Source organism: Homalodisca vitripennis, chromosome 5 (genome assembly GCF_021130785.1).
Source record: "Homalodisca vitripennis isolate AUS2020 chromosome 5, UT_GWSS_2.1, whole genome shotgun sequence".
Classification (NCBI taxonomy): domain Eukaryota; kingdom Metazoa; phylum Arthropoda; class Insecta; order Hemiptera; family Cicadellidae; genus Homalodisca; species Homalodisca vitripennis.
This window is the reverse complement of record NC_060211.1, coordinates 127,640,809-127,658,395: the sequence shown is the minus strand read 5'-3', so window position 1 is coordinate 127,658,395 and position 17,587 is coordinate 127,640,809. Positions and strand designations below refer to the sequence as shown.

General features: G+C 33.1%; 1 protein-coding gene across 1 annotated transcript in view; it reads left to right on the top strand.

The window, feature by feature from the left end:
- The window catches only part of LOC124362859, a 44,100-nt gene that overhangs the window by 15,066 nt on the left and 11,447 nt on the right, over positions 1-17,587 (top strand). Inside the window, exons 8-13 of the mRNA XM_046817718.1 lie at positions 823-968; positions 1,716-1,893; positions 5,757-5,913; positions 12,811-12,945; positions 15,213-15,394; positions 17,411-17,556. Of these exons, the coding sequence (XP_046673674.1) occupies positions 823-968; positions 1,716-1,893; positions 5,757-5,913; positions 12,811-12,945; positions 15,213-15,394; positions 17,411-17,556 (944 nt within the window). The remainder of the gene's footprint in view (positions 1-822; positions 969-1,715; positions 1,894-5,756; positions 5,914-12,810; positions 12,946-15,212; positions 15,395-17,410; positions 17,557-17,587) is intronic.

The following is a 17,587-nucleotide window of genomic DNA, read 5'->3' as shown; positions in this document are numbered from 1 at the left end:
TAAACCTCAACATAAATAAATTACAATAAACAATAATAAAGAATAGATAGAAAATATTGTAATCATAACTACACACATATGCGTGTGCACACACTCTCCCCCTCCTTCTCTCTCTCCCTCTCCCTCTTTATCTCTTCTGTCTCTCACTCACACTCATACCACGTATACAAATTTATATTCTGAATTGCAGAAGTAAGCTAAACAATAGATGTATCTATTTGACGAAAAGATAAAAAATAAATATATTAGTACTTACATACATGTAAAATGCAAAACAAACAACAACCTGTATCTGTTTACTGTTTAAGAAATTATTGTGCCTGTGAGCCACTAGTCCTTTTCTGAATTTTTCAAGAGTATTATTTAAAAAGTCCAAGTGGTTAGGCACAGTGTTACCCAGCTGTTGAATCCTCACCAGAGTTCTGTTCATCTCGTAGTTGGTGGAAAGTGAGGATCTACTAAATACAGTAACTCTGGATCTCGTTTTCAAGGGTACTCAAAAATATATTCTCCCGAGTAGAGCTGGACAGTTAATTAGATAGACTACCTCGAAGAGGAAAAGAACCATGATTCATAAGTGCATTATAAATTCTCAACTATTCACCTCATAATCCAGACCGTTCCCATTCAAAATAAATTTTGAACATTTAATACCACTGGCAATTAAAGAAGATTGAATACTGTCTTTTACGGGCTCAACAATTTAATACTGCTGTTGCAGACGGAAATTGAAAATAGTTTTACTAGCTTACCAAGTAGCTTTTGTGAAGTATAGTTATAGAAGTGCACCTAAATGTATAACAGGTGAGACATGTGTTGCAGACAAGGAGTTGGCAGCTGTGAAGGAGCGTCAGGAGATAGAACTGGCAGCACAGCGGGCCACACTGCAAGAGCAGAGAACCCACATAGACATACTGGACACAGCCCTTACCAATGCTCAGGCCAATGTTGTGCGACTCGAGGAGGAGGTATATTTGTTATGCTCACTCTTGAATATGGGGTAGTTCATCCTACTTGTTGTGTAGAAAATAAGGTTCATATGCATTTGTTCTTTCAAAAAATTATGTTTTGAAAAGTTTTGTATTCAAGAGTAAAATTGTAATTACTCAATGTAATAAATTAGAATTTTTAATTGTTATCTATAAAATCTTTACATGTAACACCAAAATTTAAATATTTATTGATAGTGCATGTTTTCAGTCTTTTACATACATGTGTAAGTAATGCAGTAATTACAGCATTGTGTGAAGTTCCGTTCAATTTAGTCATTGGTTCCAGTCATTTAGATGGATTGAGGAACGTATTTTAAGTTATCGGTAATGAAAATGACTGGAAGTATAATCATTATAATTTACGATCTGCTGTTGTTATTCTTCCTTTTAATCGTCCCTGTATCTTCATTTCTTTTGAGCTTCCTTGATTAAATCTACTACAGTCTTCCTATCAGCTATTATAATGTTGTTGACGTAGTTTATTTCATATTCAACTTTATATTTATGTATAAAAGTGTTTAATTTACATGTTCTTTTTCTCTGTTTCTTTGACTGTGCATAATAAAATATTTGCATATTACCTATGATGCTGGTACAGTCTGCGATATTTAGTAAGCTGCCACTGCATGGAAAATAATAATTCACTTATTATATTACAGGATATTGTGTTTTATAATTATACTCTGGTATTGATAGTTGATGCCATTGAACATTTTTGCGTAGTGCCGCAAGAAACAGGTGCATGTGGAGCGAGTGGCACAGCTGCAGAGAGCTCTGCAAGCGCTACAACTGGCCAGTGATCGAAGGGAGCAGACCGAGCGAAAGTTGCGTCTACAACTCGAGAATGAACTGAGGAACGAACGTGCACGAAATCATTCCAGTCAGGACACCTTAAATACAGGTTACTATAGTTGATATACTCTTCTCTGGTGCTATGTAAATTTTAATTTTAAAAATATAAATGGACTATATATGATGAAATTGTTACGGATTTAACCCTTTGTAGATGAACGCGAATATATATACCTACTAAAGAATGTGTTTGTAGTAGACGGTTTGCGGATATACCTGTTTTATGACTACATTCTTCACTGATAGTTCGCCGATATATCCATAAAATCAGAGAAAACCATACCAATTTATTTTTTATGTGAAACTGTATTTTCAGAGGTAATTTATGGTAATATAAATAAAAACTCTTGAAACCCCGAATTGAATGATTATTTTTTAAAGGTAATTTGTTTCGTGCATTATGCCACTACTGTGGCAACATTAGCATGTTTTTTTTTCCATAAAACTGTGAAAACAGTTATTTGTTACAAATTTATTATCACACACACCAAGTTTTACATCAAAATGTGTCCGTAAAATGCATTTCTATAAAAAATTATTTTTGTCTCATGCTTAAAACAAGTATTTGGCGATTTTTAAATATCCACAAAGGGTTAGCTTTGTAGAGTATTGTTACATGTTCTTCTGTAACAAATCATTTAAATCCAAGACAAGCTCAAAAACCTAGGCTTATTTATAGGTTCATACATTTTAACCCTTTGCATGCCATAAGCGAGTTATTTCGCATGCATAAAAGTCCGTACAGCGCCCATAGCGAGTTATATCGCGAACTACATTTTACAACATTAGATAGTTTAATAGTTGTCAAATTTGCCGCTAGATGGCAGACAAAGTCACTTTTGCTGCCTAGTGCATTAGCTAACGTGCCAACTGAACGTTTGAGGAGTATCGATCGGTAACAGCTGTTTCTTTCTATTCATGTTTGTTTCCCGTACTTCTCGAAACGCCCAAAGCGATTATACTCGCCGCCATTTCGTGAAGTTCTATGTCTAGTGTTCCTGCTCACTGACAGTTTATGTTTTTACAGTTTTATTAGTTTATATTACGTTTAGTGCTTGTGAACTATTAAAATTATTACTATAGTAATAACTATTATTTATTATTTTGACGTAACTTGTAAATATATTGCCATAATTATGGCTAACGCAGACGATCCGGACTTTGACGATTTCGTTCTTGGGGTTACATACTTTGGACGATTATTCGTAAAAAAAAAACAGAAAACAGTTTTCCAAAATGTGTATTTATTTACTTATCACACATCATATCTACTTCATGTACCGGTATACGTTTGTAAAAATTATACAGTTTTATCAAAATAACGTTTTCGTTCATTTCATACCTACTGGTCCTTAAAATAGAAAAATATCTATATTTCGTTTTAAAAAATGCCCATAAAAGCATTTTATGGTTTTTTATTCTTTAAATCAATTACTTAAACAAATAAAAAAATGGCTTTACAGTTTTCAAAAAATTAAATATTCAGTAATTTGGCGCTAGGGCAAAACATATACGTAATTACTGGGCGTGCAAAGGGTTAAAATTTATACTTATATAAATCAGAAGATTTTGTTTTAAATATTCAAATGGTAAGGTAGGTAATAAAGATTGGATACCTTCAGATAGGGCTTGTTTTTAAATCATTTATTTTAACCCTCCAACTGTCATATTTTCCACAGTGTCACCTATATTTGGTGGTTTTGCAGGGGCATTTATAAAAATTCAATAATTATGGTAAATATGTTGTTAAATATATCATTTTGTTTGGAAAGATCTGTAGAACAATTTTAAATACATTTTAAAATAAAAAAATGGTTTTTTTTATTTTTAAAAAAAGGTCAAAACGTTTTTTGTTTTTTTTTTCATTTAATTTTTTTACTTTCAGTGTATATAACATAATTTAATTGATATCTTTCTAAAAAAATGAGATTGCTATAAAATCTGTAATTTCATTGTGAATACAAAAATATATAACTTTATAATGATATACTAAAAAAAGGAATTACTATGCTCTTATTATGCAAGCGGTTACCCAGCAACGACAAAATAAGAAAAACTTCGTCCGGGTAAAACTTTACCCCTTTCACTTGGTTCAAGTTCGGACAAATCTGGAATGTAATCATCATCTGAACCTGATGAAAAATCAGTTAATTCCTTCAAATCAACCAAATTAAAATCAATGTCATCATTATTTGAAGCCAAAGACTCAAAAGAACCATGAAAAGTCTCACGAAGTAATCCAGCGTCGTTATCTTCGTTTTCCGTTTCAGTCAATTCACTAAGATTTTGATCCGCAACAATTTCCCTAATGTCACTTGACTGACAAGGCTCACCCATTGTTACTCTAACACAGTAAAACAACAATACTAGCGCAATAAAACATACCAAATATCGCCACGAGAAACAACAACACCGCTCGTTCACAATCTCGCAAACACTCGACGTATTTCAACCGCGAGAAATCATCACGTCAATTGGTTGTATCGATACTGTCTGGAAACAGACAATAAGGAATTCAAAGGTATACAAAACGATTGCCTATTTCATTAGCTTTGCAATGATATATTATTTATGTGTCTTTAAACGGCATTTGGATTTATAAAACCTATAAAGCCAGTAAATGTCGGTCGGTGAAAATATCACCGGTGACACTACAGAAACGACCGACAGTTGGAGGGTTAAGCTGGGCTACCTAAAACTAATGCTGATTAAATTCTTAAGATGTCCTAATATGCCATTCCATTTCATAAAGGGAATGTAAAGCCATCCTACTTGGTATTCTGAAATATTTTCACCATGCTTTTTTATATAAAATTTTAATCATCAGATTTTATGAGGTATAGAAATTAGTGCTAATTTATTGTGGTTATACATTTTTACACACCTTTTTAGATTTATTTTAGGCAGAAGTGTGGTCTATCTAAGTCAGGATGTGCCAGGTCTTTAAATATTGGCTTTATTTCATTCATAACACAACAGCTTGACTAAGGTGAGTACCAGTATGTTCATTGCAACTCTTAACACCTAAGTGTATGATTATACTATGACAAGTGAATCAGCCAAGGGAAGTCACCACATTCCAAAACTTCCTATAAAAGTGCAACTTAAAAATTGTTATACTTGTGACAGGAAGAATAAAAATTAATTTACCTGACTCACATTAAATGTATATGTGTTATTTTCCTTCTGAATACTGTCAGGTAAGTGTTTACTAGTATAACTTGGCCTTTTGTTTGTAAATCTGTCAATGGTGGTGTTCAAATAAAAAATATTTTTTTCTAGTACTAGAACTGTTTATGTGAAGATCTACATAAGAAAATTTTGGTTAGCAAGTAAAATATCATCTAGGATAAACAGACCATATACAGTTAGAATGTTCAAATTGTTAAGGTAGTCTTTTTTTTACAATTTTTTTGTTATGTAATGTTAAATCATGTATTGCATTTAACATTATTCTAATTCCTGTTCTGTTTCTTTACTTAATCTATGTTTGTACAAAATATATATATGTGATTGAATGGAATGTGATGGACATGGTATACAGACATAAGCATTACCTAATTACAGAGAAATAGCATTTGCTGGAGTGCATAAATCCCTGAATTTATCTTCTTTATAACATGTTTTACATGTTCATCCCAACAAATAAACTGATCAATTTGCAAGCTTAAGAAATTAGTTATATTTATTTGTTCTATCAGAGCTGTATTAAAAAGTATGAAAAACTTTATAATTAAACTGCAACATTATTCTTTGGATTTGGTTTGGATCTAAAATTTATCTATTTGGTTGTTATAGAGGTAAAAGTTAAATTACTTTATCTCATATCATCATATTATCTTCTCATAATACTATGTACAAAGACAGTTTTAGTAACAAAAAGAGCTTTGTTAACTCCCTATTCTGTGTTAGGTGAATCTGGTGAGAGTGTACCGGAGTTGAAGAGGCGGCTGAGAGAGAAGGACGAGAAGATTATGAGATTGGAAGGAGAGGTGGCCAAGTGGGAGCAGAGATATCTGGAGGAGAGTGAACTTAGACAAGCTGCTATTGATGCTGCAAGCATTCCAAAGTCAGTATTTTTCTCTGTAGTTAAACATTTCAGTAAACTTCATTACCCTATTGCAATCACACTTGTATTGCTGAAAAATCAAATTAAATTACTACTACAGATATTTACTTCGGAACATTTTACAATGCATGGCAAGTCAGCTTTTAACTCACTAAAATTTGGTCATGCACACCGTAAGAAATCTTATTCAAACATACAATTTGCATAACTTACACACATTCATTCATTCCCCAACTATCCCCACTTCCTGTGATGGAGTCAGCCAGTTGTTTTAATTGGTGGTCTCCCAATCATGCCAAAAACTCGCCAACATTATAAAATGTTTGTGATCCTAACAAGCGTTTTAAACTGGTTTTTAACGCCTTGGGTGTTGGGGAATTTTGATTTAATCTGACAATTTATTGATGAAATGAACAACTGCCTGTGAGGGTAGGTATTCATAAGCTACCATTCTATGTCCTCAGTTCATTAGTTACTTATTTATGTCTCGGTCATTCATCACGGCACATTTAGACATACAAAACAAAGTTGTTTCCACGATGTAGAGAATGGGCAGTGTCAACAGGTGCAATTTTTGAAAGCTTCCTTGCACAACTCTCTGAATTTCAACTGAGTGATAATGTGGACCGCTTTTTCTGCAGCTTGAACTCTCTCATTAATTGCCTAAGCTCCCTACAACAACAGCCCGTAAGTGAGATGGGGCTAAATCAAGTCATAGTATGCTGTCATTAGAAACTGATTAGGGACCTAAAAACATAAATTTGGAGCAAAGGTGGCCGTTGCAATCATTCGAAGTCATCCCTCGATCGAGGTGTATTCCCAGGAATTTTGAACAGTAGTTTTCTTCCAGTACGGTGTCTGCCATGTCTGGCTCGTCACGCCTGTCTAATGATCGCAAAACGAAATTTAGAAAAATGGATATCGATTTATTGGTTTTGAGATTGAGGCTGTTGAAATATTGGACGCATTTGCTGATCTCAAACAAAACACTGCTGTTTCTTAATCAATTGTGATTAGCTAGTGAAGCAGTGAGTCGTGTCATCAGCATAATGCATTTAAGTCTTCCATGCAGAAATGATGACCTTAAGTAATTGACAGATCAGGAAAAGAATTGGACCGAAGTTTGATCCCTTATGGACACCATAACTCAGGTGAATTAGTTCAAATGATTTGTTTGAGATTTGGACAATTTGAGTTCTGTGGCTTAAGATATGATCTGATCCACTGGGGAGGTACACCTCAGATGCCATTTAGATTCAAGTTTGTCAAGCAGTGTAACATGGTCAACGCAGTTGAATGCTTTTGCTAAGTCGAGGAACACACTTAATGTGGGATCCCGATCTTCTAGCTCCTCTACAACCATATTGACTAGACTACAACTGTGTCTATTGTGTCTACTTACCCTTCCTGAAGCCAAACTGGTCTTCAGACAGCTGGTTGTGCTTATTCAAAATTTGAAGCATTCCTGTTTTTTTTTTAATATTTTGCTCAAAACTGGCAAAATATTTGTTGATTATGACTGAAAATTCCAAAAACCTCATTTAAACCCTTTACTGTAAGTGCCATGGCGTTTTGCTATATGGTATGTATAAAATGCCTAGTGAAAATGCCAGATTTAGCAAGGGTCTGGTTAAAAATTCATAAAAAATTATTTATTGGTATAATGTCCTGGGTTTTGTTTTGTTTTTTTGTTTTTTGTAGATAAATATATTTTCTTTACAAATATAATACATTGATTACTTGTTTAATATTTTTTTTACTAATAATAAAAAATATTAACACAAACTTTATGAGCAAAAACATTTTGTGTTTTATTTTGACACAACTTAGTGTTATTGAAATATTTTATTTTTTCACTTTCAGTTATTCTATCTTATACTCCATTTAATTCTTTACAAAAAGACATATAAAAACTTTTTTATACTTATAAATAAAGTTTAGAAAATAAATATGAAAATATGAACCGCTACAAAACTAGAAATGTTCTAACCTAACCTAATACTCTGTGTACTGTCTACACAGCTAATGCTTAAATCTAATGCCTGAAATACTAGGTCTTCATTGTCAGCAATGTTTTTACGACTGATTGCTTATAAATATCACTGAACAAACACAAAAAACATAAAAAATATACAAATGTATTTAGTAAAGTACTAGCTGCTTACGATCACCGTAACTCACTGTCAAGTCATTGTTGTACTTACACACAGACTAGAACAATACACACAACAATAGAACACTATACACAAACAAAATAATATGAGGATACTTACACTACAAACCCATTTACAGAACAGAAAAAAACTTCTTGGAAAATCTGGTTTACGAACTGGAAAAGCAGCTAGTGAAGGAAAAAGATAATGCAAGAACAGCTGAAGAAGAACTTTGAAGAGCATGACAAAGAAAAAGAAGTAACAGTTACCAAATTAGAAAAAAAGGGCTCAAGAAATGCAACGCAAATCTCACTTTGAAAAGGGAAACAACAATGGACAAATACACAATACCTGAAAAAAATACTGAAAAACTCAGAAACACAGACAAGCAATAATTGAAACACGGCCATGAATACAAACATGTATGTACTAACACAATTAGCCGAACTGAAATTACGACTTAATAAGCTGGAGAACCTGAGTGTTACAACACAAAAAACAAGATATGACATTTAACAAAACTGAAGATGTGACATTTGACAAAACTGAAGACCTGAGAACAGCCACACTTCCAACTCCAATGACTTCCAGAACACCTAAACAAAACAAAGCAAGGACAGGAAGAAGAAAAATCAAAGACACAGAAAACGAGAAACGTTTACAGCACATCACTGCAAATAACAAAATACAGATCGAACCAAGGCTTAAATACAGAGTCACATACAACAGACTACACCATTAAAAAGCTCCGAACCGAAAATTCCACACACGAAAATGAAACTTACAAAAATAATTTCAAAGTGACAATAGCCCCTCCTATCACAGCCACAAAAACTCAACTCTGGTGAAAACCATAGCTGACTTCTACTATAATGCAAAATCTAAAAAATTAAAACTGGAAAATGTAAAACAAAAATCGCTACATCCTCCACCACTCTGAACAGTATTTTAAAACCCTGAAACAAACAGACAATTACCATCCCCTGAAAACCCTAAATACACCACACTACCAAATAAAAGCCCTTTTTTTAGAAGCGGGCCTGAAGGGAAAAGAAACACACATAACAATAGCTAACACCAACAGAACAAAACACAAATCTTAATCAATTCAATCTCCTTCACCAGAATATTAACTGGCTGTCAAACAAAATTGAAAGGCTAAATCATTTTTTAAGCCACAATAAACCAGACTTTATTATATTAACAGAGCATGGACTTAATCAAGAAAAACTAGAAAGAACCAAACATTAGAAGGCTACTCTCTCGTTGGAGGCTTTACGAGAAAGAACCACATTAAGGGAGGAGTAGCAGGCTATGTTAAACAAGACCTACAAAAATTTGTAAAACTACTAGAAACCAGCTCAGATGAAACTGAACTTATCTGTGAGTCAGCCCTTTTCGAAATCAAAACTTAGAAAGGAAACAATAAATGTCCTTGGGGTCTACAGACCGCCAAGCATAAAGATAGACAATGCCATCGATATATTATTAAATGTACTGGACAAAGCACTTAGCACATAACAAAAAAATCATAGTCATGGGTGATATTAATGCCGACAATCTACAGGAGAACAGTGATAACACTAAATTAAAAGAACTTCTCGCTGCATTTGATTTGGTAAGGATGCAGCTCCCACCCACAAGAATCACCCATGAAACTTCAAAATCAATAGACTGGGTGTGCACTAACATAAACCCAGAATTAGTAAAAACATTAGTAATCCAAAGCGGCCTCTCTGACCACACAGCACAATTAACCACACTAACCATAGTAAAACACTGTCCCACCAAAATTAAAACAAAGAAGAGAAAATTTCAACAAAAAGTCAATAGAAAACTTCAAATCAAACTCTAGCCAGACAAAAAATGGGATGCTGTGTACCACTCCAACAACACTGGACACAGCTTACAACATATTCCACAATATCATCCAAGCAACCCTTGACAACACCTGCCCACTGAAGACCTTCAAAAATAAACATAACAAAACCCAGACCTGGGACATTGAATGCACAAGACTCAGGAACAGTACATCCGAGCCCTAGAAAAAGAGCAGTGCACAGGCCGAAATAGAAGACAAAACAGAGACAATAGCCAGGAAAAAAGGACTACGACTTAAAGCTCAAAAAGGTCAAAAAAGAGTCAGTCGGTAGCAGCACATATAAGTAACTCCGAAAAATAAGCCCTGAGCCCTATGGCAAATAATAAACAAAGAGAAGACAGCCAGACACAAATCGAAACAACCAAATATACCTTCAAATCAATGGAAAAATACTTCACAACCCTGCAGAAGTAGCAGACTGCTTTAACAAATTTTTCTCTCCTCAATAGCACAAAGAACTCTCCAAGAACAGCCACTTAAATGCTACAAATACAAGCCAAAATCCCCCGCCACTCACTAACAACACTTTTCAGTTCGAACCAACAACAAAAGAAGAAGTGGAGAAAATAATAGACTCCATGAAAACAAAAACCTCATCTGGCCTAGATAACATCTCATCAAAAACTAGCAAAAATCTGTAAAGAAGAAATTTCTGATCCCCTAACACACATCATAAACATATCCATTACAACAAGGGATTTACCCTGAAAAAAACTAAAAACAGCAAAAGAAATACAAAAAAGGAAACAACCACCGACATGACTAGCTACCGACCAATATCACTCATATCCACCTTCTCCAAAATCATTGAAAAGATAGTACTGGAAAGACTTTTACTTTTACAAATATCTTGAGCACAATAACCTACTAACTAAACATCAGCATGGTTTCATGAAAGGACGATCCACAACCACAGCCCTAATTCAACTTATAGAGCATGTCATAGACAAACTGGAAGTGGGCCACACTGCTACTAGTTTATTCTTAGACTTTACAAAAGCATTTGACTGCTTAAAACATAAACGCCTTCTTCAAAAACTAAAAAGCATGGGTGTAAAAGATAAAACTGCAGACTGGTTCTGGAACTACCTAAACAACAGGAAACAACTGGTGGAAATCCAATACACTATAAAACAATTTATTAGAAAAAAGTTCAGTCAAAAACTGCCGACATGCAGATGGGAGTGCCACAAGGATCAGTGCTGGGCCCGGTCCTGTTCCTACTGCTTACAAAACGACCTACCCGACTACCTAGAGCGCATCTGTCACACAACCATGTACGCAGATGACACTGTCATAACAATATCTAACAAAACCACGCAACACCTTGCCAGAAGTCTAAGCAGCGCCCTAATCACAACAAAACAATACTGCATCTCGAACAACTTTGTGCTAAATGGCAATAAAAACTGTTCAAATAAACTTCTCCACCAGGCAAAAAAATACACATCTTCCAATCACTGACCTAGAAACAAAAACCAAACAAATCACCTTGGTATATTAATTGATGAACATATAAACCTGGAAAGCACACACTGAAACAGCTTTGCAAAAAATTAAGCACCAGCATATTTGTAATACGCAGAATTAAACAGATTAGCAGTAAAGACGCAGCTAAAACCGCCTACTTTTCACTATTTGAGACACATGTCAGATACGGTATAGCACTATGGGGAGGAACAGCTAACTGCAACATGGAGAAGATCCTCAGGCAGCAAAAAACTAGCAATAAGAGCTCTAGAAGGACTCCAATACCAAGAAAGCTGCCGGGAAGTATTTAGAAAATTGAAGATCCTCACAGTACACTTGTACATCCTAGAAGTAATTCTGCATGCGGTACACTCAAGAAAAACTAGAAACAGAGACCTTCACCAGTATCACACACGCCCATGTCCTTGACTTCACACTGCCTGTACACCACCTGAGCCTCACAGCCAGGAAACCATCATATAAGGGAGCAGCCTACTTCAATAAACTTCCAGAATCTCCTAAAAGAATGAACCACCCAAACGTTTTAAAAAAAACAAAAGCACTAACTGCCTGGCTACAAGAGAGACCCTTTTACTCAGAAAGTGAATTTTTAAACTTGTAATTTAGATTAAGCTATGTAATTTTTATACAACCATGAAATCTGTACCAATGACGCATGTACTGTTCTCAACGAACATGTCAATAAAGTGTATTGTCTATTGTCTATTTACACTTACAAACTTTCAATATTTACAATCATTTGTGAAATAAACACCAGCGAAAACAAGACTTTTTACGGCTTGTTCTGAACTCGACTGACGCACTCTCTTTACAACCGCTGTAAAAATCCAAATCTAACCAGAATGGAACAAAACCTTCATAAAAAGTTACGTTGAATCCCTTTGGAATGCTTATGTATAGTCATTGAGCCAATTTAAAAATATAAGCGTTTACTGCAGAAGTCGCAAATAGCAATTCTGGCATTTCTTGCATATAATGCAGGATCGCAAATAGCGATGCTCCGGCACTCAAAAGGGTTAAAAATGTTTCAATGTATATATGTAGTATTAGTTATATATAATTAGCTTAAGGTCCAGACTAAGTAAATTATTACTCTTAAGATTAAGCTTCTGTTTATTCATGTTAAATATAATTATTGATCTTAATAGATTGAATTTCTTATTCTCTTTCTCAAATTATCATGCATATCTGACATCAGTGTTGGTTTATGACAGATTCTTAATCATTGCTACCATTTAGAATCAAAGAATTGAACATAGAAACTGATTCCATCTGTAATTAATGCACAGTGTACATAAAACACATATTATATCCATACTGAAACAACACAAAGTAACTTGCACCAATACATATTTGTTTTGTATTTTACAGGGATGCAAAAATCGCTGCCCTAGAAAAAACTAGTCAAGAATCAGAGAAACTAATAGCAGAAGCGAGATCTGACAAGTTGCGACAAATGGATGAGGTTCATGCTGCACAGAAAAAAGTTACAGATCTTGAGGCCAAGTAAGTTCTTTTACAATTAATTAAATATAATGCCAATTTTGCAAGAGTAGTGATAAATAATTCTTAGGCAAACATGTTGAACTTATTTGAATTTATGATAAATAGGTAAATACATTCAAGTATGAGTGAGGGATAAAAAAGTATGTTCAGATCCTTAAAATGGCTGTGGGAGAGAAAGGTTTTCAGACTCCGTAAATTTGATCTAAATCCAGTTTTTAGTCATACATTTCCTGAGTTATCTGTAATCAAAAACATATTAAAATACTAGGGAATGTAATGACTTAAATATAATAGGTATTTAAATAATTGTGTTGTATAACAGAATGATGTCATATTCTATAAATAACCATTTGCACTCACTTTTCAACTTGTAATTAATTGTCCTCTCAGCTTGGTGGGCTATTGTGTGTGGCTCTGTCAGAACAGGTCAGATGATAATGATCACATTCGGTTCCTCAGCTCGGTGCACCACACTCAGGGTCTCTCCGTAATTTTCCAGTTGAGCATGGCCAATCACTATGTGTGACCCACTGTTTCACACATTAAAAAAATCCAATCTTAGAAAAGCAGCGCCACTGTAGCTAGTATAGTGTATATTATCAGTTGATTGCAATACTAGTGCATTTGGTTGAGCCAAACATCAAAATATGGAAATAAATTTGAATAATATGTGTAAATATTAGAGACCTTATATTATTGTATTTTTATACGTAGATACAAATAATTTTAAGTTATAAAAACCATAATTTAGTGATTGGTAAATCCAGAATTTTCGAATCTCAAATCCGATTCCAAATCTTATAAAATCTACTGACGACTCTAGAATTTCGAATCCTAATACAGGGTCCCCACCTAACTGAGAAATCGTGATTAAGCTGTGAATTTCGTTCACCATGAAAAAACCTTTAATAAGTCGTGAATTTGATTTACAAACCATGAAAATCTCTACAACTTGCAATTAAATTAATCAAAACGCGTCGTCCACACAACTATGTCATGTAAGGCCCAGTTCACACGCAAGCAAGAATTGCATAAGACTAATCGTGGCAATCAGTCCTGGCCCAAAAAAGATTAAATTAATTTCTCCTACATTCAATCCAATTCATAATCCCATTTAAATGTTATGTACTGATGATTTGTAATAGTAAATTTAATTAAAATTAAAATATGTGTGGGAAAAATGTATTCATAATCATCAACTATGCTTCTACTTTTTTGTTTTGTATAAATATTTGTTGCCTATTAAAATATATCCATACAATTTTAGTATGATTATTAATGGGATTGCGAATTTGCTTGAATGAAGGAGTAAATAAGTTACTATTTTCAGTTTTTAAAAGTGTTACATTTTATTTTACAAATTTTGTAGTAAAAATTTAATATTAACACATTGCTTAAGAAAATAGTGAAGAATAAAAATTAATTTTTTCTTTCGGCGTAATGTGTCCTGTTTAAATATAAGTATGGGGAATAATGGCTATAAATGTTTATTGGTAGCTATTGTTTACTTGTAGAATAATGAAAGTTTAAACGCAATGACTGTTTTAAGGTCTTGAAAATTTTAAATTAACGTGCAATTAAAATCCAAATTTTATTTAACATTTGAAATGATTAGAGTGTATGTGTTTCCAAAATATTGAGACTTTCTAGTTGAGTTTAATTGTTTAAAAATGGTATAGTATAGTTTTAAAGTATAAAAACTCCACTCAGTTTTGTTATTCACATTTGTTCATTATATTGATCATATATTATATTATAAAAACCCAAAAACACATGTTTTTGGCTAGATTAGAAAAATTAAATTTCCACACACTAACATTGTTCAGGTATAAAGTTTTTAAAATTAACTATGCTTGAAATAATTTGTGTTCACTATTTAAATTTCTAAAAATTTAACATACGCTGTGTGTTTTTGGAACAACATGTAATGAAATAGAAGCAAAATCTGTTGAATGTGGTGATTTAGTGGAAAAACATTTTGCATAACAATTATTAACCTAGCATTACTGTGAAAAATAATGAACAGTGGTTTATTAGCTGTCACAGTGTAATGTATTAATGTTAATAAACTGTTGTGGACCCAATTTATTTTGGATGTAAAGAGCAATAGATGTTAGATTATGTATTAGAATATTTCAAAATCTTAAGGTCATAATTCTCAGTTGTTAAATCTGTGATTAAACATAATTATAATTGATATTTGTTGAACTGCATGTGTTCTTTGTGCAGCTATGCCTTTGAAACTTACAGTATTATTTAACTTATAGGATGAAAGAACTGGAATCCAAGCTGGCGGAGAAGGATGCAATGATTAGAGTTCTGCAGAAGAAGCACACGTATGACAAGGAAGTGTCTAGTTCATATCCCAGTATCTCACTTAGTCATCATACTCCACATCCCAGTCTCAACACTTCCAATCTCAACAATGTACTCAATTCCCAGGATCTAGGTATGTCAAAAAGACCAAGTTTTTCCAATCACTTGGTAAAATCTCATAAAGAAATCAGTGTTTAAACCAAAGTTATGTTAAGTAAACAAATTAAGTTGTGTAATTAAAATGAGATAACTATGTTTTGTCCAGTGTTCAAATTTAAGAACAATAATTTAAACTATGATTATTAATGTTCTCAGTTGTTGGCTAGGTTTAAAGAAAATTTTACTCTTATGTTCATTGAGATTGAACTTATTTCAGGTATAGTAGAGGGGTGACTAAAAAATTTCATGAACTTTTTTTGAGACTCCATTGGTGCAATGGTGTTTAAATTCAAAATTAAAATAATAAATGTAATTAATTTTGTAGCTTACAATAAATAAAGTGGCACACTTCTTAGTTATCCGGCTGGTTCCCAAAAGAACGGCCATTATTTGTCAGATTTAGCTAGAAGGTAGCAGTGTTAATATATGAAGTAAATACAATGTTATAATCAATTTATAATTTTTAAACATTAAAATATTATAAAGCAGAGTGTGGTAGTTGTATTATTTATACTTTTAGATTGTAAAAACTCCTCAATTGAACTCAGTCCTGAAGTAGATTGTTATTCATTGCATTGAAATGAAATATAAGTTTATTTCCACAATCTTCATATAGGCACAGAGATTACAAATGGGTTTGCAAATAAATATTAGTTAACAATGAAATTTTAAACATTGTAATTTCTAAATATATATTTGTTGGAAATTAGCCTACATGGGCAAGCAGCCTGTGCGTAGGCTAGAGACGCTATCCTTTACAGAAATTAATGTTAGTTTGTTTTGCCGGGTATGGTTCAGAGGCAAACAAAAGAGCAACAATAACAATAATAATTTAAATTAAACAATCCAACAAAAAAATTTATATTTAATTTACTTGAAGTAGTTATCACTTTGAAATGTAGATGAATGACAGGTGGTATAGGAGGGGGAAAGGGGTGAGAGAAAGGATCAAGGTCAAGCCCTCCCATATTCTGATAAGATTAGGGCCTAGGCTCCCTCAAGGCCAATCTGTAGAAGGAAGAAATTAACGTTTTTCTTAAAAATTGAAATTGAAGTTGATTCGAATAATTTGAAGTGACTGAAGTTTTTGCAAATGTTTCTGAACAATACATGGGAAATATAAAAGGAATTTGTTATTGAAAATGATTTAACTAACCTTGTAACAGGTATACCAACATTAACTGCATGCCTGGTATTATAAGAATGTGATGTTTCTGGAAAAATTATGTTGTAACATTTATAAATATGAACTAAAAGATGCTTTATGTACAACTGTCGCAAGGAAAGGAGTGAATATTCGTGAAAAAGAGTGTCAGTAGGATAACGCTATTAACAATATTAACGCATTGTTGTTGCTGTTCCAATTGTTGTAGCCAAAGTTAGTCTACCTTCAAAACTATGGAAAATCCATAAATATTTTTAAAATTAAATTTTACCTCCAACTTCAAATTAACTATTCAATTTTCAGCCTAAATTTCCAACATCGAATTTCAGAATTCTTTAAAATTATTGACATATCTATGGGAAAAGTTCTTAAAAATGTATCAGCCAAAACAACTACATTTTTTCACAATATTATTAACTGGATTCAGTTATGCTATCACAAGTTCTTTAATACTTGTGAAATGGGAATTGTGTTATTGTAATGTTATCGTTGAGGTAAATTTAATAGAAATTGTCTTAATTTTCTTGTACAGGTTTGTATTTGAATGAGTAAATTATAAATGCTATATGAGTTAACATTGGTCACTAAATTTTACATGCTTAAAAATTAGTTAAGGTTGTAAGATTGAAGTAAACAAAAAAATAAAAAAATTACTATTTGAGTTGTGTAAAACTTATTTTGTTCATCCAGTAATTTATATTTACAAATCACTTTTTCTATGTTTCAGGTTATTCAAGACTTTGAATAAATTAAATTTTCTTTGATTCTTTCTATATTTAAGCCTCTATGGGGATTGTTCATTACATATTACCGTCCAAATTACAGGTCAGGTTTCGACCACCAGTGTGTTCTCGACTGCGAGCAGTGGGTTCTCGTACTCGGGGAGTGTTGACAGTTCCTATCACAAATACTCACCACACAAATCTCTTGATGACCAATTGAAGGAGTTAGATTCTCAACTGCTCAGCAAGGTAACTTTACAGTACATGTTACAGAATAGAA